We start from the raw sequence: 25,193 nt of genomic DNA, 5'->3' as shown, positions 1-25,193 counted from the left end.
TACTTAACTGTTTCTATTATACAGATTGACAGACACCAAGCAAATAAGATTGCTACATATTAGTTTATTTTATCCAGCTCCTTCAATCAGCAATTACAGGTGTACATCAATTTATTCAAAACATATCCAGCTGACATTTAAAACATTTTCATTACATGTGATAGAAATGTACATCATATATAGCATTGATATGAAAATACTGACAATCTTCATTACAAATCTATACCATAAGATTTATCTGGCAAGCAAAAATCATTGCTCGATCACTTTAAAAAAAGAAAAAATAAAGGACACAAAACAAAACATGTAGCCTGTTTTGAGGTTGTGCTAATACAACTGTTTCTCTCGCACAAAATAATATTGATAATTCACAGTATGGAGAAAAAAAAAAAAACTGTGTCACATCTTGCACATGTGTTCTCCTGTTGCTGTAGCCAGATCAGTAAAATCACCCACTAAAATCATCTCCTATTGGGCAACAAGATATACCATGAGATTTATAGCCAAAACATCAACCATGAATCAACACAAACACATCAGTTATAAAAATAAAGTCGTAAAATGTGTACAAAGAAAGAAAATATGCAGATGCATGATTAGAGAATAAATAACAATGTAGCTGTGGTTACAATCCCAGTGTCCTGTGGTAAAGTTAGAAATAAAGAAAATAAATTATCACTGATTTCTAAAAGTCTTCCATTCAGAGTACCATCCATCACCGTCTAATGTCCGGAATGAAAGAAGACAGAATCGCACCAGCACTCTGTAGCATAACAGGCCGAAAAAAGACAGTACCTTATGCAAATAGCCTGAAATACAACAGTGGACACACATACATGACCTGTGTGTTGGTTTCCAGTCGTTACTGTCTGATAGGCTCACCAGATAATCAAACAATGAACAATGATAAATATTGCAGTGATCTGTACGAATGTAGTGTTTTGATACAAGTGCGCGTGTGTGTCAACCATGTTTTTGTGAGTAAGATAAAAATCCATGCAAAAGACGACGTTACCACTTTTAACAGGAGACCGAATGCTGTAAATCAATAAGGGAAATTAACAGAGCATCTGCTCTCACTTCAGGGAGGCAGATAACAACAGCACGTAATGTTAATGGATATATACTTCCAATAAATGTTATGGATCCACTTGAAGAACAGGAACTTCTTTCTGTGGAAAAACCTTTCCTGGGATTTGATCAGGAACTCAATTTTTTTTGAGTGATTTAACAAGAAAATTCATTTTAATTAAGTGCAAAAATCCCACAGATATAAATGAAAGCTGCACTATGAAAATCAGTCACTGAATACAACATCACTATTGTATTTACACAGCCTAAAATTACAAATTTGCCTCAGAGGCCACGGAGTTTTAAAACAGGGTATTTAAAAACCGTTTCCAAGTGCAACTTTGAAGGGAAAATTAAAACTAATGACTTCTGAAGAATTTTTACATTTTGATCTAATCTGTCAATCAAGTTTTTCCTGAGAGGGAAGTTCATTACAGCCTTGTTACGGACATTTCAAAGAAAGCAGCAATTTCAGTGGGAATACCAAAAGACAGACCTCACCTTTTTCAAACACAGAAAGCATTTGTGCCCAGTGTACCTGCATGTGTGTTTGTTTAAATATGACTCAGTCTGACCAGGGCTTATTTTAAGATACAGGCGGATTCACTATTGTCACTGTTTCACTCATTCCATCTCACATCTGTTGTTGGATTTGATAACAATGTCACACTCCAGCTTTTGATCCACAATTTAGGCCCACAGTCAACAGCTGTCGTCTGAACATTTTCTAACAGTGTGACATCAGTTGAGAGTCATCGAGAATGAAGATGCGAAAGAGAATGGACAGAGAGCACTTTTCATACGTGAATATCTCAGGACACATCCAAGTGTACTCAGGGACTGGCTAGAAAACAACAGAGATGAATAAACCGTACAGTAATAAACTGTGGAGTCATGGTCCAGAATGAATATAGAGGGGAAAAAAACAAAACAAACAAAAAAAAAAAACAAACATTAAATCACATTCACATTTTGTCATTTGTACACATGCAGCAGGGGAAAGAGCCCTTGTTGTGGAAAGGAAAGGAGTGCAATATGAAGAAATTCTAAGATGTCCCACAATTTTCTGAAGTGACTTACACTTTCTGTTGACAGAAATATATCATACAGCCACTTCTAATATATTGTTTAAAAAAAGTAATGGTAGAGGGATATTCAAAAGACAAGTTGCTCCCAAATATTGGCAAAATCATTAATCTTTCATTATTAACACAGCAGGTAAAACAGCTTACAACAGTGGTTAGAAGCATCTGAGCCAACACCAAGAACCCAGACTTGTATTTTTTTTTAGGTGGTTTCTCCCAAATAAAAACTACAGTGCTATTGCTGATCTGAGCACTTGGTTGATTGTTGTGGCACTGTATTGTGTGGAAAGTACCGCAACTGTGTACCGATCGCATGCTGTGGTCACCTGGGTGAAGGAAGGTGGTTGTAGTGTGGTGCACATTTAGGAATGACAAGGCAAAAAAGACAGATTGTCAACAAATGCTTGAGCTAAAATTCTTCTTCTTTGTGTGTTTGTTGTGGTGGAATGAACTTGTACCTTCATCTGTTTGTGGGACTGATGAAAAGAAATGGGGTGGAAGGGGCATCTCATCTCTGCCCTCTAGAGGAAATTCAGCAACTACAGTTTTTTAAGGGTAAAAATAAGAGCTTCTGAACCGAATCGTATTACCTCTACTCGTCTTTCTTTCTCTGACATGTTTGTACCTGCAGAATCAAGGAGGGTGTCACCACTATGGCACAGGTGTGGTCACTGGCATGTAAGAGAGCCAAGCATGGGGTACAGTATTTGATGAGTTAATGATGGGATGTACAAACATTTAGGTGTCGGTGTCATGTTCAGATTCTATATGTACACATTTCATTGTGCTTCTCTGGTACAGGATGTTTGATTTTCCAATCCATGATTCCCACAATTGTGTGTAGTAGTATTTGAGTGTTTGTGTCTCTCTGATTTCCAGTGTTTGGTGTGCGAATGCCCAGCCTACAGAGTTATAACGGTGCCATCCTCCTCCAGACTCCGCCTCTCCATTGCTCTTTCTGGAGACGGCACGGTCGAGGTGGCGATGCTTAGTGATCCGCTGCTGCTGCTTGCTGGCAGGGCTCCGTTGGCGTTGATGGAGAGGGCAGAGGTGGAGGTGGGACGGAGGTTGAGGTGTGGTTCATAGCGAGGCAGTGAGGGCACGCTATAGTTGGAGGAGGCGCGCCTGATGGGCTCGGCCTCACCTCCTGCCTCGATCACCAGGTCCTCGTCGTCCTCGTCGCTCTCCAGCTCTCCAACGGGGAAGTTCTGGATGATGTGCGATGGCATGGAGGCCGCGGCGCCAACCCCACTGTGTGAAGAATAGCCATAGTAGCTGGCACCACTGTCTGACGAGCGTCCTGAGCTACCTGAAGCAGCGCCTCCTCCTCCGCTGCGAACAACATTGTTCCGCTGGTTGGCAGGCTTGACGGTGATGATGAGGTTGTGGCTGTTGGCGATCATCATGTCCGTCACCTGGTCAAGAGACTTTCCAGCCACCTCGATACCATTCACCTCCAGCACCTCATCATTGACTGCCAGCAGGCCGGTGCTCTCCGCCAGCCCACCGGGCACCATGCGAGAAATGAATATCCCTGGGACTTTCTCCAGGCCCTGCGGAGTGACCCGGACGCTGGAGCCGTCGCGGATGTAAAAGCCCAAAGGTTTTTCCTGGCCGTGCTTGTACAGGCGAACACGTCGGTGCGTCTCAGGCAGGATGTCAACATCTATGATAGAGGAGACAGGGCGGAAGTCCCTCGGGAGGCTGATGATCACAGGTGGTTTTTTCCTGTTGGTGTCGGGCCGCAGAAGAACAGCCGAAAGCACTGTGTTCTTCTTCCTGGTCAGTGAGTCGGTAACAAATGTTGTGTAATCAGCTTCCTCTGGAAAATGAAAGATAGAGGACGTAGCAAAGGAGAAGTACAGAAGAGACAAAAGGGAGATAAAAGGAAGAGAGAAACAAAGAGAACATACGTTAACAAAAGCTTGCCAATTTCCTATTAACATCATAGTAAGTCGTTATTCAGGCTGACATTCGGTTGCATCATGTAGTTTCAGAAGAACAAATAAGGTTTTGCAATGGTTCAGCTCACGGCCTGAGGCATCCCTGGAGCATGTCTGTGCTGAACACACACAAGATGCTGGTGCCCAGAACTTCCCTCAGGTCGTACCGATGTAAAGAAATGCCACACCAGCCAACTGGGAGCTCAGTCCAACTGCCAGTCCTTCAAGGCACCCTTTGGCATGCAGCCACCCGCCTCTGTGGGTGGCTGCAGGTGCACTTGGTGAACAGAAATGCCGTATTATAGTTTTAATGAGCATATGGTTGGTGTTGCAGGCTGTGCGAACTGTCTATTCTACTCCTCAACACCCAATGAAGATATTAATAACAAAGATTGGGAAAAAGTCATATTCCCAACCAAAAGCTTTTTGGATTGGTTTAATATTTGGGGAAATACACTATTTGCTTTCTTGCACAGGGTTAGATAAGAAGACTGATAGCACTCCAATGTGTGTTCTTTAAAACACTTAGCTTGGCTCCGCCCGAAAGTAAACCAATCTACCTATGAGCATCTGTAAAGCTCACTAATTAACACATCTATGTTTGTTTAATTCATATGAAACAGAAGTGTAACAATGACAAGCAGTTTCACAGGTTGTTAGACTACTTTGTGGCCAGGCGCAGTGACGTGCCGTGGTCTCGCCGTCACCTCGTTTATACATTTCGTGCAGAAACTAGGCTAACCGTCTCCTGGCTGTAGCTTTGTATTTAATGACAGAGAGTTATGAGACTGATATCATCTCATCACAAAACTCTTGGGAAGAAAGCAGAGGACCAAATGTTGAAGTACTCCCATCAAGATTATTGCCATCTCTGTTTCAGATGAGAAACAGACAGTTTGACATCCCAACAAAGAATACTGTGCTCACATTTTAGCTGCCCAGGTCACTGGGATGCTGCAAAACCCTGACACTTGTTATGTACATGTTGAGGATGTAATGTACACAGTATCAAGCTACTGCAGACTTTAACCCAACATGGCTGATAACACTAGGACAAGGGCTGGCCAGGTAAGGGGGGGAAAACCTGGACCTTGGCTGGTTAACCAATACAGTACAAGCAGCTAAACATTAACATGTTTCTGACTTTCCTTCTCTTTTATACCTGATAAACTTTACCTTTTTGTCCATATCTGGTGTTATTTCTAACATGTTTCTTTTCAATATGTCCTTTTCCACATTTGGCACTTTTTGCTTTTTTTTTACAGTACTCTGTAAATTCTGTTTTAGATTGTAGTGCTCTACAAATAAAACTCTGACAATCTTAGACTTAACACTTCTCTCCTTGCTGTTTGTCTCTCTCCTTCATGCATTTGTGTGTGTGTGTAATCTGGGAAAATATCCACTCAGGTGGCTGATAAAGATTCAGGGTCTCAGGTTCAGGTACGCACCCCACCACTCCCCTCGCCATCCCTAAAACCAAAACAAAGGATCAACTGTCTCGAGAAAGAGCGGCAGTCTCGCGTTTCAGTTCCCATGAGGCACAAGCTCTGTTACTCCTTACACAGTTCTTCCTACATGCATGTAAACAGTATCATAAAAAGCAGCATTACACACAAAGAGCATACAGGTAGATGTTTCAAAGCGCGCACACACACACACACACTTCTCCCCCAATCATTGACACAAGGGTTATTCTTGCAGTGCAGTCATGCAGAGGAGGAAGTGATGCTCCACATCTCATTTCACTCTTTCTAGACTTCTTTTCATCCAAACCATCCCTCTATCTGCAGTGTATGAAAGATCAGACCTGACAATAGAGTTATAGGTCACTCCCTAAGGGCCTTTCACAAGCACTCACACACTGGGCAAAGCCATGCTTTTCCAGCAACAATGATATGAGCAGGCAATTTCCTGACCACAGCATGTCAACATCTGCAAACACATAAAAGCAGGTGTTAATTTAAACACACACAGAACATGTGGATCTATAAGGTTCATCTCTGGTTAGTGCTGAAGCCTGAGCACTAATGAACAGCAGCACTGAGAAATCAAACACTGAAAAAATCAGAGCCACATTATAGCTCATTAGAGCACAGAGGTAAAGCTCTCAGTCTAATTGGTTACAAAGGCCTGTGGGCACAGGACAATATCAACATACACACAATGAGTTCCTCATTTGTTCAAGTACAAATAACATTCTTTTGCTTCCACTTTTTTCTCTGCACACGGGCTTGAAAATAATTCTACTCCAACTGTATCAGTGATACCAGAAAATAATATGGCAAGTGATAAAATAAAATATTTAATTCCACTAAATGACCTGCACATAGCTGGTGGTACAGAACACCAATAAGGTTCCTTTTGTTGTCACCTTGATGGCAAGCAAAGGCAGCTGAGGTAAAGGGATGGTAGCAAGGAAACACTTCAGTCGAGAAAATGTTAGAACAGTTATTAATAAAAAAAAGAATTCAGTTTTTGTCAGGATGTTTAACAAAATGTTTCAAGGCGGTCCTGGGACTGTGTAGTGTGTGGCATTATTGGAATATCCAAGCACCATTAGTGGTCTACCAAGCAATAGTGCAACAGTCATAACTGGCTAGCACAGACTGGGTGCTTGTGGTAAATCATAATTGATGAGCAATAACCTGCTACCAGGCTTTGGAACAACAACAGCAGATCATTAATGTACACCTCTTATCCCAATTTGGCACTTTTTCCACCAGACAGCCTGACCTGAGCAAGACAACAGGCCACAGTCATCTGAACATGACCCACTGTGAAAGCTGCTTGGCTAGTGGCTGATGCTACAAGGGAGGTTAAGATCGGACGAGTAAAGTTGAGGGTTTTTTTGGTGTCTGCTGTTTCGTTTGTATAGTACAAGTATACCTTTGTTTATTTCTTTCTTTTTGTGCTCTGTAAATGCATGAAGCATGACACAACTGTACAAGTATGCAGCTGCTTGGGCTAATGATTCACTGAAAAAATGTGAGGTCAGCTATGAGTGTGCAAGATAGGAAAGTCTTACGATGCCAAGATGTGAGAGGATATTTCACACAAGGCTGCTGTTTAAAGTGTTCTAACATTTATGGACATATTGGCAACAAATTACTGCAAGTATGAAGAACTCACTGAAATGTTTTCTTCCACCACAGTTTTTCCTCTCCCTTAATGAGCTTTTTACTCTCTTGCCCAGTGAAGAGATACTACACCAATGTTACACAGTTGGCTCGTTTACTCACTTACTGCTTTTACTTACTTTTGTCTTGATTTCAGAGAAAAGTGAATAAAAGCAGGCATCTCATTTCTCCAATGATGACTGTCGGCAACAGATTTTACCAGTTATGGCTAGCTAATTAACCTAATGTCAGCTCACGTAAGAGTTTGGTTGGGAACGTCACTTTTTAAGGTTTGCTGTTGATTTTGCTCCTTTCTCTCCATGGATACTTTAAATAGGCGTGTCAGGCAAAAAGTCAGCATCCTCACTGAGCAGAAGCAGAAGACACTGAAATGAAATGAAAACGCGTTGACATCGTGTTGCAATGTAGAGTTAGTCCTTGTCACAACACACAAGACTCTTTATATACAGGCTAATTACTACTTACTACTGCTCCTTGCATGCATCTTGAGCGTATAGAGAAACCAAGCTTCATAGACCTGTCTATGATTGAACATTTGGTGAATCACTGTTTGGGACAGTAGAGGTTTAGCTAAGGGTCAATTTACTGGACATGGACAGTATCACACAGTCTGTGAAAACATATGTTTAATGCCATTTGTGGCTCCGGAGCTGCATTATCAAGTCTGAGAAGACAACACCTGCTTATGTCTTAGTGACGTCCTTGTGTTGTTAACTCAGTTAGGCCTTTGAGACTTAAGAAAAGTCTGTAATGCAAACTGGGGGACACAGCATTTGAAAAGTGCGGCTGTTCACAAGAGGGTCTGATGAAAAGATGTATTTATGAGAAATGCATGACCCAGTCTTTTTAGAGCTTAATACAGAGTCTAGACATCTCAACCTCTTCTGCTTTGATTGTGACCTTTTTGCTTGTCTCTTGTGAGTTTCCAAAGTTGAACGAAATGCAGGACTAGATTACCCTTTAACTACTGTTAATATGTCTGAAAGTAGCTCTGATTGGTCTCTTGTCTTTCTACTCAGACAATAACATTACAGAAGATACATCGGCATCTGTGTATCAGTAACATACTTAAGGCAAAATTGGCAAACCCTGAATAAAAATCTCCAGCCATGCACTCGCTGCGGCTACATGCAGGTTAGGTATTCCAACTATGCAGTGGCTGCTTTGATTTCCCACACTTTGAATGGAGTCAGTGAGGAGCAAAGGTAGTGAAGCAATGGAGGAGAAAATGACAACCCAACACACATCATCAAATGAGGACAGATGCAGTGATGCTTAGTCATTCCTCTCTATAGTATGTAGCCAACACACACGCAGGGTGAACAACTAACGCATCTCTATCCTGACATTGAAGGGGCTAAGACAATTCTGCCTAAGGACAGGAAACCACTTGTGTGAACTGGTATGCACTGGCTGAACACATCATTTTTCTCAGTGCTCTATTCTTCATACACTCTGGATGCATCATGCTTTGCACTTTAAAAGAGCCGGTGTTAATGGATCAGAATAAGTGGGATGTGCAGGCATTCAGAACACACCACAGCTATTGACACCATTACTGCTGTGTGTGACACTAACTATTTATCTGGAAAAAATGTAAACAGTAAACATGTTGTTTTTCTTTTTACTATGAAAAATGATTCTTGAAAAATGAAAACAAAAAACTACCAAAATGTAGTGTACACTGTGTAAAGTTGCACCTTTTCCAGCACATTAATTACATTAATAAACATTAATAAACTTTCTTCTGTAGCACCACTCATGCAAGCACCTGCTCCAACACTCTCATTACACCTATGTCTGAAGTAACAGCTACTCTCCCAGTTACACCCAATTACAATTATGCTGATGCAGAGTGACAAGGCCCTGGCTTTCCTTGTAACATAATGATCCCTGACAACAATGATGACAGCAACAATCCATTACTTCCTGGTACCTGTAGTGCTGGGCACTTCGTCAGGGAAATCTGATACTGTGGCCAGGTGAAACAAAAAGATCAGGAAGGAGCTACATGACAGTCCTAAGTATCGTCACTACAACTACTTCAACTACCATTACTACATGCTACTACTATATTATCTTTTCACCGTATGGCACAATAACACACAACAACTACACCTGTATAACTAAAACTGCAGTCATTGCAGTGAAGTTAGGGCATTATGAACAAGGTCACAACAGCACATAGACAATGTATCGGTTATTGTTGTATTGAGACATGCATCAGTAGTGTTCTGACTAAAAGCAATTGCCAGTCTTTATCTGTTCATTATGAATAATAATTGCTGCCCAGGACACCAGTCTTCTAAATATAACATGTCTGAAGGCTCTAAGTAAGAAAAACACAAAGAAAAAGACAAGCAGCTGAAGGCTGTCGTGTTCTGGAAACAGTCAGGTTTGTTGATGACAAGCCTGGGCGTTCAACACGCAGTCGGTGCCTCGGTGTTCCTGACACGGAACGATACAGGAGGGGGAGTGCACGTGCGTGTCAATGTGAACTCACGTCAATGAGAAAAACCAGGGGTGGTGTAAAACAAAAGACACAAAACAGGCAGGAGAGACAGAAATACAGCAAACACACAAAAGTGGAGTGGGAGAGACAGTGAGAGAAAGAGAGAGAGAGAGAGAGAGAGGGAGGGAGAGAGAGAGAAGAAAGGAAAAGAGAGGAGGAGGAGATAAGAAACTTTCAAAGGAGTAAATTCCCAGAGGGTTACTATTCCTGGTGTGGTGAACATACCTCCCTGGCACAGCCAAGATAAAAATGCCTTAATGTTGCTGATAAGACCAGGAGAAAGAAATGGAGGGAGGGAAGTCAAAGGAAGAGTGCTGAGAGGAAAGGACAGCACAAAAACCGAGAAGCAGACTACACAGTGTGCTGATGTGAGTGAAGTGTTTGGGAGGGGAAGATGCTGTACAGACCTGCAGAGCTGTGGGACAAACTGAAACAAGGACAAAACCTTGATGTGTAATTGAGCTGACACAATCTGATGAATGACTTATTAAATCCATAATTCAAAAGACTCCAGTAATGAACATTAGCCTCCTCTAGACCTCCTCACATAGTCTCACTGAATTATCTATTACACTCATCAGTCCTGCTTTATTATAGTCTTGACAGGAGCCATTTATCAAAAAATACCACAACTAAAATTTACTCTGTGGGGTAGCAGCTGTGATCTAACAGAATGCAGAGTACAATTAACACAGCCTGCATTTGGGCTTAATGCAGAATAAAGCATTTTGTTTGCCAGTCCACACTCACATACACAAATTTTCTTCCTGCGTCATCCCAGCATTATGAAGCAATTCCAGCAATTTATTTTGTGCTGACACAACACCTCTCACCCTCCTCCTTCCATTTTTCTCCCCTCCTTGCCCTTCACACAGTCTGTCCCTCAGTCATTCTGGTGCATCTATCTAACCGCATGGTCCTTCAAACCAATTACTGTGACAATAGATGTGACACGTGGTGTGGGTATGTCTGGGACACTGGCTGGATGACCAAGACTGGACTGGTAAGACAAGTGTGGATCTGAGATAGCTGAGACATGCTGCTAGCAGTGAGCATGGGGTATGCAGACTGGACTAGCAGTGATGGAGATATCATTTGTGCTTGGACTTGGCCTTGCACTCGGGATAGCTAGGAGCAGGGATGTATCTGGGACTGAGGCTGGATCTGAGCTTGGGGCAGGGCGAGGTAGGGGACAGGGGTAGGGGAAGGAAGCACAGCCACGCAGGCTTAGGGAACTCAAGTATAGCCTCACAAGCCTGTTGCTCATGGATCTGAAGAGGGGCTATTGGGGAGGGGCGAGCAGGTGGGACTCTGTGCTTCCGGATCTGTCCTGCCTTCAGCATGTGGCTCTGGAAGACAACACAGCCAACCTGCAGTTAGATCTGGCCACAGAGGAAAATTTCTCTCACAAAAATCAACTTTTAGCCAACTGCACTAGGCAATAAAACCTGCAATAGAATTACAAATTTGATCACATGCACCTGTGCTTTCAATGTACACACAGAAAGAAACAAATAATAAGCAAATAGGGCATAAACAGAGACAGTAGTTAGGCAACAGCGGAGCTGCATGTCAGCACCTGCTGCAGCTAACCAGGGTAAATATGCTGGAATGGTGTGCTGAAAGAAATTCACAGATAAACATATCAGCTATCATACTCCACATCAGTGTTGTTGGAACACCAATCCCAGGGAATGGAAAGAATGCTTCTTAATTAAAAATCAGCAAGAAATAAATCACTCTGCTTGCAAGTCAAAATAAAAACATACTACCAATTATCAATGTATTCTCATGTATCTTCACATATGGGTGGAAGCCAACTCCAGTCAGTCTTATCACCTTTCATCTATCACTTCTTTTTTTTTCTAAAAATACAATAAATGTCTACCCATTGCACAATAGACAGAGCTGACAATATGAGGAATTCTCCAACATCTGCAAGCATAAACTAGCATTTATGACAAGTTTCAAGAGTCAAGTTTTAAGTTTCATCTGTCCCTGTAAATGCATGTCACACATTCACCTGACGCAATCAGAGCTCACTCTTTGGCTGCATTTGTGCAAAGTACGGCTTCACTCACACGTACTTTCCCTCCCACCTTTCTTGTTTCTCCCTTATGGGTTCCAGTAGTCAACAGTCCAATTTCTTGGTCGCTTTCACTTTGCCAGTTTGCCCACTGCCTCACCCTCCCCTTCACCTCTTGCGTTCTCTTTCCACATTGATCCAAAGTGCTGTTTCTCCCTCCTTCATGTTTCTCATCTAGTCTGTGGTTGTTGTCCTTCTTTTTCCAGAGCTCCCTGTTTTCTTCCCTCACTATATCCATTCATCTTCCCTAAGTGAGCTGAGAAAGTCTGACAGTTTCTCTAACAGAGAGCCTGGTCTCCCACTGCCCCCCCTCCTTACTCTTCCATCTAAGCCAACCTTACTCCATCTTCTCACTAGCCTGAATAAAGTCACATCCAGCCAGGTTTCAAAGGTTGAACAGTAAGACTTGCCAGGCTATGCACGCTCTCTCTCTCCCTCTACTTTGTATAACTTTTTCTCCTTTGCTTTCAAGACTGTTCACCATCACTTTTTCTGTCCCTCTATATTACTCCTTGTTGATCGAGTCAGGCTCTGGAGCCGAGGGTCCAGTCTGGCCTGCTGTCCCGTCTAATCTAGCCAGCAGACGTGATCAGAGGCTGGCCACATTCCACCCAAAATGCCCCCTCCCTCCCTCCCTCCCTACTTTCATCCATCTCTCTCTCCCTCTCTTTATTTCTTTCTCTTTCTCCCCACCCTCCCCAGCTTGGGCCTCAATCTACATTCCTCTTGCACTAATACTATTCCCACTATCCTTCTCTCTCTCTCTTGTTGCATTCCAATCACACTTACACTACTCCCTCTCCTTTCCCCACATCTCTAATTACATGCCTTGCCTAAACAATGCCTTATACATTACTCCCTCTTTAATACTGTTTACTTTCTCTCTCTTTCATCCTTCCATCTCTCTTATTAGGCCTAAGATGTGTTCCTCCTCCGCGCATTCCTCCTCCAGCGCAAAGAATTCATCATTCCCTAACCCATTACATACAGCATCCCAGGGAATAATTCATGCTCTGTGGTAAACTTGAGATCCAAAGCAGGGGTGTCTCTGTTATTTTCACAGATCCTGGCCCCTAAAACTTCACTCCTGTGTGTTCCTTGGGGAAAAGGACATCCATTGCACGTGCCAGTACTTTGTTTCACCCGGTTTAATCCTTTCATCTCAAGCTCACAGTATAAATCTCTCTTTCCTCACAAGTTGTGACATCCTCGCTAAGACTTTTCATGCTTTGTCTCTTCTATCCAAATCTTTTTCCTTCACCACGCCTTCTTCCTTGTTTCATCTGAGTCACTGTGACTGTCACATACCTGTCACTATGTACCTACACTTCCTCTCCCTCAGTGCGTTGCTTATCACACTCAGACCTGTGTTATTATCCAGCTCTAATGCTTGCTTTGCAGGGTGCGTAGACTACTGTGTGTTGTACTTTCACACAGTATATTCCCTTTTCTCGGGCTGGATGACTCATTCACAGGTTACTAATTACTAACACAGTCCCTTCTGAGATAGGCAAATACAAGCATATCCGATCCAGTCCATACGGTTCTTCTCTACTTTACTGCTTAAGAGTTATGAGCCATTCAGGATTGAAACTGTGGGAGAAATGAGCAATGTACTGAGACAAATTATGCCCTTGAAAAGATACCACCACTACATGGAAACCTGGATACGCAAATAATGTTCTGGATGACTGATACAGGCAAACATGATGTCATTCAAACCCAGGAAAATCTCTTTTACCGCCCCTTAAACACAAGGCTGGGTGTGACTCACAGTTTCACAATGTCAGTTTTGCTGGGATCAGAAAGTACACCTGAACATTCAACATTTCTTTTGAATCGAAGTCCACAGGTTAGAGCTAGACCGAGAAATAGGCCAGGCCCCTTTAACAGCTGATATCAGCTTATTGCAGATATAGCTGCACCACCATAGTCAGCCAACAAGTAATAAAAACATGTTACAGAGTGAAATAAAAGAAATGCTGCTTTGAGGTTATTTAGAAACAACATCATCATACCAGTTGATTTTTTAACTCTAAATCTAAAGGGAGCTGTATAAAGATTGTTGTTTATGTTAAAAACAATTAGTCCAAAGTCCATACTGTACTCATAATATAGTTGGAGAAGGATCTGCATATCAACCAACTTAAATGTCAGCCTCAACAGACTGAGGCAGGGTCTGGGAAAAGATGAGATCTGGAGCTTTTAAGAACTTACAGAAACTTAATGAAAGCTCCTATTGTAACAGTGTGCCCCATTTCTCAACTTTTTAATACTTTGTGAGATGAAGTATTGTTGTTCTTCTCTTGATATTTTGTATTTGGTTTGTATTCAATACACTGTAAAGCAAGGTATTACATTATCATATTTCTGACTCCCTCCTATACAAGCTAGAAGACAATGAGTTGTGACAAACAACAACTGACAGACTGACTGTGGTCTAACAAAAGGAAATATAATTAACAACCAACTGGGAAAAAACTGCTTCTGTCAGCATCTAAAACAGCAGACATTGATATGACAGGAGATAGAAACTCACATCAACATTATTCAATAGACCGTTTTGTCTTCAACAGCTGACTAATGACCACAGCCTTCTCAACTTACACAGAGCTTAGCAAAAACAGTGTGGACCAGGAAATGGCTCTCACTCTGCTGTATCAGTGAATCATAATGTGCTGCCCGGACTGAGTTTCATTTAGGTTTTATTGATTCTGTCTACTCAGAGTAGCTACAGCTACATATTACTATCACAAACTCAAATGGCAAAATTGTAGAAGGATGGATCATACAGTCTGTGTTTTCAAATGCGAACTGTACTGCTCCCAGCATGCTGTGCAGCCTCCATCAGCCTTAAAGAGACTGCCGCACTGTTAATCCACCTATGAACAGACATCTTCACTGCTGTCATGACAACCAGTAAACAGTGGACATCTCACTGCCAGCTCAGTAGTCATCACCATATTGTTCACAGATGGGTGTGAGGTGCATGGGATACGCAATGCTGCTCAGTTGTACTGGTGTGTGTTGAAGTAATTTTAAAAATGCCCAGCAGTCTGGTGGTCCACACACGCACACATACACATACACACACGCGCGCGCTTAGCCCATTTTTTAACAGTGAACAATACAACACTGATGGCTGGTTGGTGATGTAGCCTTGATGCAGAAACAACAACAATGCGGGCATTATTCAAGAACCAGACTGCCACAATGCGACAACAGACACTCACAGACTAACATCCATCCAACCATCTGCACACCAATGACTGAACAAAACCCCCAAAACACCTCAACTAGGACATATGTGGCCTGGATTTAGTCATCTAGACAAATAAAATGCAGTGCCAAAAATAACCTCACAAGACTAAACACGACTTTTTAAACACTCACACACACAAATCATATCAACTGTATTTGTTGGAACTGGAACAGTCACTGAGCACAGCTCCAAACTCATTTCCTAGACCTCTGTATAATGCACTATTCATGAACGCCAAGACGTAACAAACTCTGGCCCACAGTGCTGCCTGTTCTGAAGTCCCGCTCTTACGCAGTAGCGACCAATCACATCACATCTGACCAGTGACCATCAAGACATTTACATAATCGTTCAGTTGCCATCTCAAAAGACACAGTAGTAGAATAATGGCATTAAAAGTCAGCTTTTGACGGAAACTCCAGTGCACTAAACAGATTTATTGAAATTACTCAGCACTCAAAACCTGAAAACTATCAAAGGACTGCACAGATGTGACTAAATGTGACCCACTAACTATGACCCCATGACCCTCCACTATGACCTTCTCCCTGTGCTGTTTGCAGCATAACAAGTGAACGTGAAAGAGTTTGGGGTTGACTCACTGGATTCAATGACGGTTTGAAAAAGCATGAACTCCTTTTGGTTAATGCTGGTGCAGAAACTGCCATAACAACAAACAAGATAACAAAGGACCTTGGTCTCAACATAGAGAAGCAATTAACAGGCTATACTGCCATCACTAGAGGTACTAATTAGTGTCTCCAGATGTATATTAAATAATCTATAAGCTACCAATTTGCTGCAGCCGCAAAATGCAGAGCCTTTTAAGCTGGGACCAACTGGTGCTTAGCAGTCAGATGGGGGGGTAGACAAATCAGGCGGGAAACCAGGGTCTGAGGGCAATGAGGTCTGCAGGGGGTTGTGGCTGCATTGCTGTACGTGTGTGTGTGTGTGTGCATGCACATATCCTGCCTTCGTACCATCTTATATAAAAGGCAGTGCAGGACTGATGTGTGATCGCTGTCCGACTGACTGCATTTTCATGTGTTGTTGTGGGAGTGTGTGACCAGCAGTGAGCCCAGCATGAAGCTAGTGTCTGGAGCGTGTAATTGAAACACGGTCCCATGCAGTGCTACACAGTGACCCCACTAATCTCCTCCTGACAAAGTGGCTTAACTTCTATAGGGTCATATGGCACAGCGAAACAGCTTAAACACAACAGAGCGCACGGCTCCACCTGCCCTGGACAACAGATCCTGGGGTCTTCCCTGCATTCAACAGGTCACACTCAGCAACTCATCAGATAGAAATACATCTCAAAAATAAATTCAATCAAGAGGAGTCTGACAGGTTTATGCAAATCCCCATTGTGCCAAAATGAGAAGCAAACCACAGTCATGAGCAAAAATTGCAGAAACAAAAATTTCAAGGTGCTACAATTATCTACTTCCCCCAGCACCTGAAAAGACAAAGGGATTGCTTGTGATACAATACACCGTATTAGCAGAACAATAATTATAATTTTTATTTATTTTATTTTATTGGTAATGATTAAACATGAGCCAGTGGGGAACTAAAAAACAATAGGAATAACGCATACAAATAGTGTAAGTGTGTGCTGAACTTGTCAGCATCACATGGGCAGTTTATGCTGATTTATTTCTGTTTAGTCCAGCTCTTGCACATGGACAAAACAGACAGTGCTTTTCAGCAATGTCCCTGACCTTTTCGACATATGGGTCAGAATAGGATACCAAAGGACACAGGTAGAAGACAGGTGTGTTGAGTAGCTTGTTTCAAATGACAGCTCAAAAATACATGAGCATCATTCAGCCTAAACAAACCGATATTGTAAAGTAATAATGTGGTCATTATAATTCTATCCTTTTGGTTATCTAGACAAAAATCTTTGACAATACTTTGCTGTTCAAAAGTCTACCACATGTTTATATGCTGTAATATACAAAACTACCACAAGACCTTTGTTTGTACACACACAGGAAAGAAACACGTGGAAATTAGATCACTGTTCAAATACTTGTTCTGTGCTTACCTTTCCTCTGCAGGAAGAGCCTGAGCAGAGGGCTGGCTGTGGAGATGGCTTTGTGGTAGTTGTCATCATTGTTGATGGGCAGCAGGTCACCATGCACGTCAGCGTAGCCCACCAACAACTCAACATTGGGGATGCGGTGAACGTGCTGCAAGAGGCCGTAGAACTCATCAAAACGACCCGGCTTCGACCGATCCAGCGAGAACCGACGAAACTCTGCACCAAACTGCGATGAGGATATACACAAGTCAGTGGAATCACACAAACGCAGACAGACGTGAAGAATGTGATTATTTAAAAGCCAAAGAAAGCTGAGATGTAGTGCAAAACATATGCTTGCAATACACGTACACAGTATTAAGAACATCTCTTCAAAGGATCTGATTTGGGGCTATGAGTAAAAAGCACACAGCCTTGCTCCTTTCAAAACCACTGCAGGCTATAAGAGTCTGTCATCCATGTGGACAAGCTGACACATGATGAATTATTAATGTAGTAATGTTGCGATGTGTACATCTCTATGGTTCTGTGTTTATGTATGCCCAATGTGCAAGACTGAATAGCACAGTTTAATGAATCCACCCAACAGACTGTTTGGTGCAGTCATAAGAGTATTTTCAGCACTCAACATGCATTCCCACAAAACATGTTGCTGACTTATGAGTAACACAGTAATCAGTGTGGTCTGACTGGATCAATGGCTATAGATACCTAATCATTAGGCAACTGCTGAGACAGATAGTTGAAACAGAGCACAATGTGCCATTGGTGGTGTTGATGAGACGTAAGTGTTGTGGTTACTGTTGCCCAGCACTGACAAAAGATGATCTACAATTCGCTACCAAACCAGACAGTCATCATCTTATTCATGAATACAATCCAGAACTGTATTAATTAGAGACTGCGAAACAACACAGGTACCTCGCACTGAGGTATGTAAAGATAACACATTGAAATGCTCCTGGATTGTGTGTTTTGAGAAGGAGCTGAACAAAGCAAAACAAAAACTGTTATTACTTTGTGCTAAGCGCTTGGGGGGACTTTTAATGCGACTATTAACTAAAGAGGTAGTGGTACCGACAGCTATGTCACAAACTGTGTGAGGCTATAAAAAAAGTTTTGATCAGCACTAATCGCTCTGAGGCCCCATTCCTCAGCATGCGCGCCACAGGCAGGACGCAGGCGATCTGTGGAGGAAGGCGCCATGGGCCTGTCGCAGGCCGTGTGACACCTGTACGAACGGTTAAATGATATGACAAGCAGCTATTAACACGTCATATCGGGCTAATTTGACATAGCTGAGCGTCTTATAGCTTTTGTAAACTCCCCTTGTGCTTATGCTAAACCGACAACTTCGCTCAAAGTTCGAGTCAATATTTGGTAAATGAGCAGGAGGAGGACGGAAGGGGGGGGGGCGACGCTGTGACAGGTGACACTGGCTCATTGTGGCGTCAGCTGACAATAACCTCTGCCTTCAAACTTACTAGCTAGCTATCAAACTTATCAGAAGAATCAAACTACACCACAGTTTTAAATCGAAATTTTAAGTGTGGCGAGCTACACTAGTCAGAGTAACGAAACCCGTGTCGGCTAGTTAAGCTTTAGCTTATATCTATGGAATTTGGACGACATCATAACTTGCTATCAAGCCACTTAGCAGGCTAAATTAGCCCGAGTAATCATCACGGGTACAGTGAAGACTACAAATATAGCAAGTACACTAACAAAGTCTCCTTATGTAAAATTACCTTGCTCTTGACCTCCACGGCGCTCAGAGAACGGCTGCTCGGCACTCGGTGGTTTTTGTTCATGTTTCGCTAGCAGCGGGACCGCCGCCAAAGCACACACTCGCGCTGCTCCTACCGCTGCTGTCGCCGCCGTCGCCGCTGTCGCTCTGTATCCAGAAAACCTGTGTGTCCACCAGTTATTTCCCCTGTAACACAGATTGTCCCACCACTTCTCGACGTTCAACGGTTTGCGTTGTCTCTTCGAGACTGCGACAGCGGCTGCCAACCAGCCTACCTCACCCTATAAACTTATCTCCTCTCATACTTGATGCTGCTAACGTAGCTACACCACTACCGAATATTACTCTGAACATGACACTCTACTGCTACCTCTACCTCTCTCTCTCTCTTACTGTGCTCGGAGAGCTGGCGAAACTCGACTTCAAAATAAAAGGCTCAGCCTTTGTCTTTCGCCCTCTCTTGTCTCCAAAATAAGAGCCTCTCACCTTCCAACTCTGACGTAGACTGTCCTAGCAGGGCTTCCAACCTTGCCCTAAATAGCTCCATCAATATTAAAACCTTATTTATGGTTTTAATTTTTATTTATTTATTCAGCAAACCCCATCTTTGTACAAAGTTGTCATGATTTGGTTAATATCTACACTTGTTGCATGATAATGTTGACACATTATCTTAATGTGTTAGTGAAATGATTATGACACGACGAAAACTGAACAATCCAAATTGCACTGGACAACCCACAGACCTCTGTTAATGTCCTCTTTTGAAAGCATTTCCTACACTGTAAATTCACACCTTTCATTCTATAAATATTAAGACTTCATTTGTATTTCCCTAATAAGGCTATCAGTAATCATAGCGGTCATTATCTAATTCCCTTTTTATTACTCACTGCAAAAATATTGCAATATTGTTCAAAAATCCAAAACCAAACAAATAACAAACTTGGCATTATACCTTAGACTAAACCATGTGTGACATCATTTGTATTTTGTTTACACAGGATGTAGGGGAAGTGGTGCAGTAAGTATTTTAAAATAATTAGTTAATTATCATTATGATGTGAAATACGGATATAAAATCTAAATGTTGTAGAAGGCTGAGCCTTGTTTTTTTATAGTATAGTGACATCTTCTGGCCAAACGCCATAAAAGCCCACTGCTGCTGACTACCAGCCCAGTCTATGCACACACTTATGGTATGCACTGCATATGAATACACTGTAAAGTTCAAATATGTCCCACCATTAGTTGTAATGTCATATAAGTTTTTATCATGTCCCAGTTTTAGTGATGAAGTGGAACACAAAAAGATGTCTGAGCTATTCCCCAGAGTCAGTGGTCAACATGAAGCATCAATATAAACGACAATAAAATGACACTAATGAGACCACATTATGATATGACAATATCATAATATATCATGTAAATATAATATAATAATAAATAATAAATAATAAAACAACAAAATATATAATAATAATTTTGTTGTGTGGCCTCGTCAGGTACAGGATCATGTGATTAAAGGCCATTCTTGTTTCATTAGACAACATTACTGAAATCAGTGAAATTAAAACCAACCTACAGAAAAGGGCGTTCTCACACATGTGCCTGATTAGACGTCAACCTGTGCATGACTGACATCTCTCACACTGTTTTTAGTTTTGCTGCAATGCTTAATTTTATAAAAACAAAAAGTGTATAAAATATTCAATAGAGCATACAAAAGATAGCAAAAGCATGATATTACATAAATCCTGCAAATATAATAAAAGCTGAAGAAAAAATGAAGAACTCCCTTTGCTGATTACAGCAAATGCAAAAGTCAGTGTTAACATGACTCACGGTCTGCACAGGAATTTCGACATTTTATGTCATTTACATCATACACGAGCACCAGAACATAATCACAAGAAAATGACCTCTTGGAACAAGTTTGGTTTGATCGAAAAAAAAAAAAAAAAGAAAAGAAAACAACACGCATATGCATGTATTTCCTTTTGGTTAGGTGAACACTTAAACGGGTTCACAACACATGATGTGTCTTTAAATCAAAAATGGGATTCGGCAGCAAAACACAACAAACCATCTTTAATGTCTTTAATGGCGGAATTCAGTTCTTTAAAAGGAATGGGTGTTTCAATTTTGTGTATAAATTGTATATGTAATTACATCCAATATATAGTGTATACACACATATACTATGTCACAACAGGTACCACTAATTTTGTGGTAGATATATGCGATCATGTGAAGTTCTGCATAGAATTAGGACACCTCAAATGCCTTTTGAATCAGTTTATCTTAAATGTGTAGGTACTTATACCATTGTCAGTTGTATTGGTAAAAGGGGTTTGGTGATATTTCAGCATGATTCTTCCCATCTTGATCAGAGCAACATTCCAATCACCGAGAACAAGTATAAACACATGTGAGGATGTACAGAGTCTTTGAAATATTTTGCTGAGGACACAGAACTCCCTGAATCACTCCCTGAATGACCCCTGGTGGCCCCTGGAAACCAGGAGGAACCACTGTTTTAAAACAGTGTATACAACGCTGACGTTAAAGTAAATTTTTTCGACTGTTTGTAAAGGATGAAATATTAAAGGTGGCTTCAGACTCAGAGTGTAGTGTAGTGTAGTGGTCTCAGAGTTTGGTGTTGTGAATGTTGGCTCACTGTCACACTGTAATGTTTTTTTTTTTTCCACTGGGACACTTAAAGAACAGATGCATTGTTAAAGCGCTTGTGGTACAATATGCTTTCATCTTCATTTTTCCTTTTGTAAAGAGAATGGTAGGACACCTGGCCAACAGGGAAGCACAATAACACTGTTATAGCTATATTCAAAAAGGCTTTTTGTCCAACTCCACCCTCACTGTAGGTACAGATGTAGGTAACATCTGTAGAACTGTATTTTTTGAATTCTGATGTTGTTTTCAATGATAGTCTTATGATTGTTTTTTATGTAACTCTTTCGTTGAGTGACAGTTTTTTTTCACTTGCTTCAATGCCCTTACGACATTGTCCGGGATGAATATTTTAGTGCCATTATTTTGGATGCCAATATTTAAAGTCACTGTCCCGGCTCCATTAAATAACTATCGCTTTGGCCATTTGGAGCATGATATAAACACAGCAGACAGACACATTATCACCTTTAAGGTTGATATGGCAAAGTTAGCTAGTCAGTTAGTTAGTTAGCTGCTAAATTGGTGATGAGGAAGATGCATAGTGTGGGTTTTTCGCTTTTTCACCAAGAGCTGCCTGGAGCAAACGAAAAACGACAATATGATAACGGTGAGACCAAACAGAAACAGGATAGGCAGATAGAGCCATAAGTCATGGTGTTTTACTCACCATGACTTAAACTTTTCATTTGTGAGCATTATATTTTGCTGTTTCTTCCTCCCCAGAAGTTACATAGTTTGGCTTTAATTTTAAAAATTAATGTTATTTTGTACTTTCAATTGTGACTTCACCAGCATGTACTAACCAAATAGTCACTATCACACACTTTCCAAAGCAGAACATACAGATTTTTTATTCTTTTATTTTCTCTCCCCTTCAGAGAACCATTGCTTTCCATACATACATATGTGATTTCAAGTGACAAGAATCATACTGGAAGCCTCGAGCCTCTTAAGACTTCAATCTTACATAAGATCCAACACTGTAAACACTGTGATGTGTTTTCATTTTTGTAAAAGTTACATTATTCTGTAGAAATGCAGCATGTACTCATGATACTTAAAAATGTGTGTTTTTGAGGAGTCTGTGATTCAGAAGTGCCAGTTGCATTACTGAAAAGAAGCAAGAAGTAAATTTATTCCTTTTGCACTGAAATGTATTTTCATAGCAGGGTCGCACGTTATCTAAAGATGCTGTTCTCCAGAGGGACAGAACAGGTTCAGATGCTCTGTTGGCAAACAATTTGTCTTCCTGAAATTACACTGAACCTGACTCAACACATTCATTATTTAAATACATTTAAATAATGAATGTGTTGATCTTATAGGTGTTTTTTATCAAGTCAAAATTTGAATGGATCTTGATGAAAAACCAGGAAAAAAATATTTTATAACAGGCATATCAGTACTTAGTCCCCAATAGTTTGCAGCCCCCCCCCCACACACACACACACACACACACTCCCTTTGGTCTCCCTGTTACAGACTTGCAGTGAACACAGCTCTGTAGAAAAAGTTCCTGACCTCCCAGCAGATTCCTCACTCCCCTGTGCCTCACCCCTCCCACAAACCCCCCTGCAATATGTGATGCAGCAGACATCCTCTTTCCACCTACAAGGAAAGCCAGTAGCTGCCTCATTGTCACCATACTAAGCTTCTCTCAGCTCCTTGTCCTTTCAGTGGAAATATTACTATAGGTAGCCCACTGACACACACACACAATCCTACTCCCCTTCATTCTAGGTCTCCTCCCTCCTTCCCTCTACCAGCAATGCACACACTACTGCAGAGGAGGCGCTCAGTCTGCCGGGTCTCTATTTCTCTCTGTCCAGTGAGATGATGATTGTGTCACCACATGAGTTTCTGTAGCTCTACTTACATGTTGACAGGCATATTGGAGGTTCTTTTCAGCATGTGCCTGTTGTCATTTAAGGATGAGACGAAACATACAGCCGCCATAATCTGCCCAAATCGGAACCGTTCCTTCGTTCCCAATATGAAAAAAGCAGGTTGCATTGTTTGCAGATGATGCGGTTCTGTTGGCTTCATCAGACTGTGACCTTCAGCACACATTGGGGTGGTTAGCAGTAGAGTGTGAAGTGGCTGGGATGAAAGTCAGCACTTCTTTGTCTGAGCCTGTGGTTTTATGAAGGAAAACAGTTGATTGCTCCCTCTGGGCTGGGAGTTATTTATTACCCCAAACAAGGGAGTTCAAGTGCCTAGCAGTATTGTTCACGGGTAAGGATAAAACAGAGCAATATTCACAAGTGAACTGGTGTGGTAGCTGAAGACAAAGCTTTTAATTTATCAGTCAGTTTACATTTCAGCAATCATCTATGGCCCTGAGCTCTGGGTAGTGGCAAAAGATTTAGATCATGGATACAAACAGCCAAAATGAGTTTCATCCGTAAGGTGGCAGGGCTCAAACTTAGAGATGTGGTGAGGAGCTCAGACATCCAGAGGGAACCACTGCTCCTTCACATTAGAAAGGAGCCAGTTGGAGGAGTTCAGGCAACATGCACCCTGGGCCCATTCATCTGGAGGATTTCCAGTCACATACAACTGGTTGGAGACCCCAGGTGAAACACTTCACCACTATTTTGAGTTATCCTTAATAAATGACTGTCTTTATTAAAAAGTTACTGTTTGATGTTGCTGGGCAGAAGCCACGACGTCAACAACTTGCTGTCTGAAAGCACCTGTTTTGAAGCTGGTAGACAGACTTTGTTACTTTTGAACAGAACCAGACAAGCTGTAGTCTCTGTACTAAGCTAAGAAAACTGGCTGTAATAGCTTCTTATTTAGCAAACAGGTGATAAGAAATTTCTCATTTAATTCACAGAAAGACGGTAGATAATCAGATTTCCTAAAATGTCACTTCCTCTAAAATAAAAAACCCTGACTGCTCTTCAGGCCCTTGCACTGTCCTTGACCACAACAAGCCATAGCCTGTATTGAGGTGCCACATAAGGCCATGGCCTTCACCTTGACCCTGTACAGATCTCTCACTAATGGATGTTGCATGATGCACTCATGTGCTATAAAGTGCTGGGTGGTGAGTGTCATCCCAAATTAAAAGTCTAGTTTCTTGCCACCTCTCTCCACTGTGGCTTTCTTTCTACCTTCATGTCTCTTCCTTTTCTTTCTATTTCCTCCCCTTTTCAGTCTCAGCAAACTCTGGCATCACAAATGATTTCTCTCTCTCACTGCCCACAGATCTTGCACTCTTTTTGCAGTCCTTTCTTCATTTCATTATCTCACTTTTCTTTTCCCACTGAATGATTCGATTTTACCCTATTCTTTCCACAAATCATTTGCACTCTGTGGGTGCATGTGTGTGTGTTGCCATGCCATTCTAACTGCAGGAGGCGCTAGTAGTGGGGTATGTCTGCAATGTCTCTCTCTGTCTCCCCCTCTCTCTTTCCAGTCCCTTTCCCTGTTGTGTCTGTACCTCCCTCCTCAGCCACCCACTCGCACCAGCACCCCCCTCCCCTCCATCACCCAGCACTGCAGAAGAGGCCTCTTGTCTCCCCCACAGTCTGGAAGGCCTTTCTTGAGCCCACCCCCTCTCCCTCCTCCTCCGTCACACTTTCACTCTCTGTGCTGGTG

The 25,193-nt window shown here is 41.8% G+C and overlaps 1 protein-coding gene across 1 annotated transcript; it reads right to left on the bottom strand.

The window, feature by feature from the left end:
* Positions 1-44: 44 nt before the first annotated feature.
* pard6b (par-6 partitioning defective 6 homolog beta (C. elegans)) lies at positions 45-19,292 on the bottom strand. The gene is made up of 3 exons (XM_046396214.1): positions 18,895-19,292; positions 17,150-17,372; positions 45-3,978 (listed from the first exon to the last, which is right to left on the bottom strand). The coding sequence occupies exons 1-3, from the start codon at positions 18,955-18,957 to the stop codon at positions 3,059-3,061; spliced, it is 1,206 nt and encodes a 401-aa protein (XP_046252170.1). The 5' UTR covers positions 18,958-19,292; the 3' UTR covers positions 45-3,058.
* Between the last annotated feature and the right edge of the window lie 5,901 nt (positions 19,293-25,193).

The sequence above is a fragment of the Scatophagus argus genome, chromosome 8 (assembly GCF_020382885.2).
Source record: "Scatophagus argus isolate fScaArg1 chromosome 8, fScaArg1.pri, whole genome shotgun sequence".
NCBI classification, from domain to species: domain Eukaryota; kingdom Metazoa; phylum Chordata; class Actinopteri; family Scatophagidae; genus Scatophagus; species Scatophagus argus.
Note: the sequence above shows the minus strand (reverse complement) of the source record. Positions and strands in the feature narration are given on the sequence as shown.

Excerpts from the sequence above, each read along its gene's own strand:
- pard6b (XM_046396214.1), bottom strand. The coding sequence starts at position 18,957 with ATGAACAAAAACCACCGAGTGCCGAGCAGCCGTTCTCTGAGCGCCGTG. Across the intron at positions 17,373-18,894 it reads CCGTGGAGGTCAAGAGCAAG|TTTGGTGCAGAGTTTCGTCG; the intron begins GTAATTTTACAT and ends TCCTCATCGCAG. Across the intron at positions 3,979-17,149 it reads GCTCTTCCTGCAGAGGAAAG|AGGAAGCTGATTACACAACA; the intron begins GTAAGCACAGAA and ends TTCATTTTCCAG.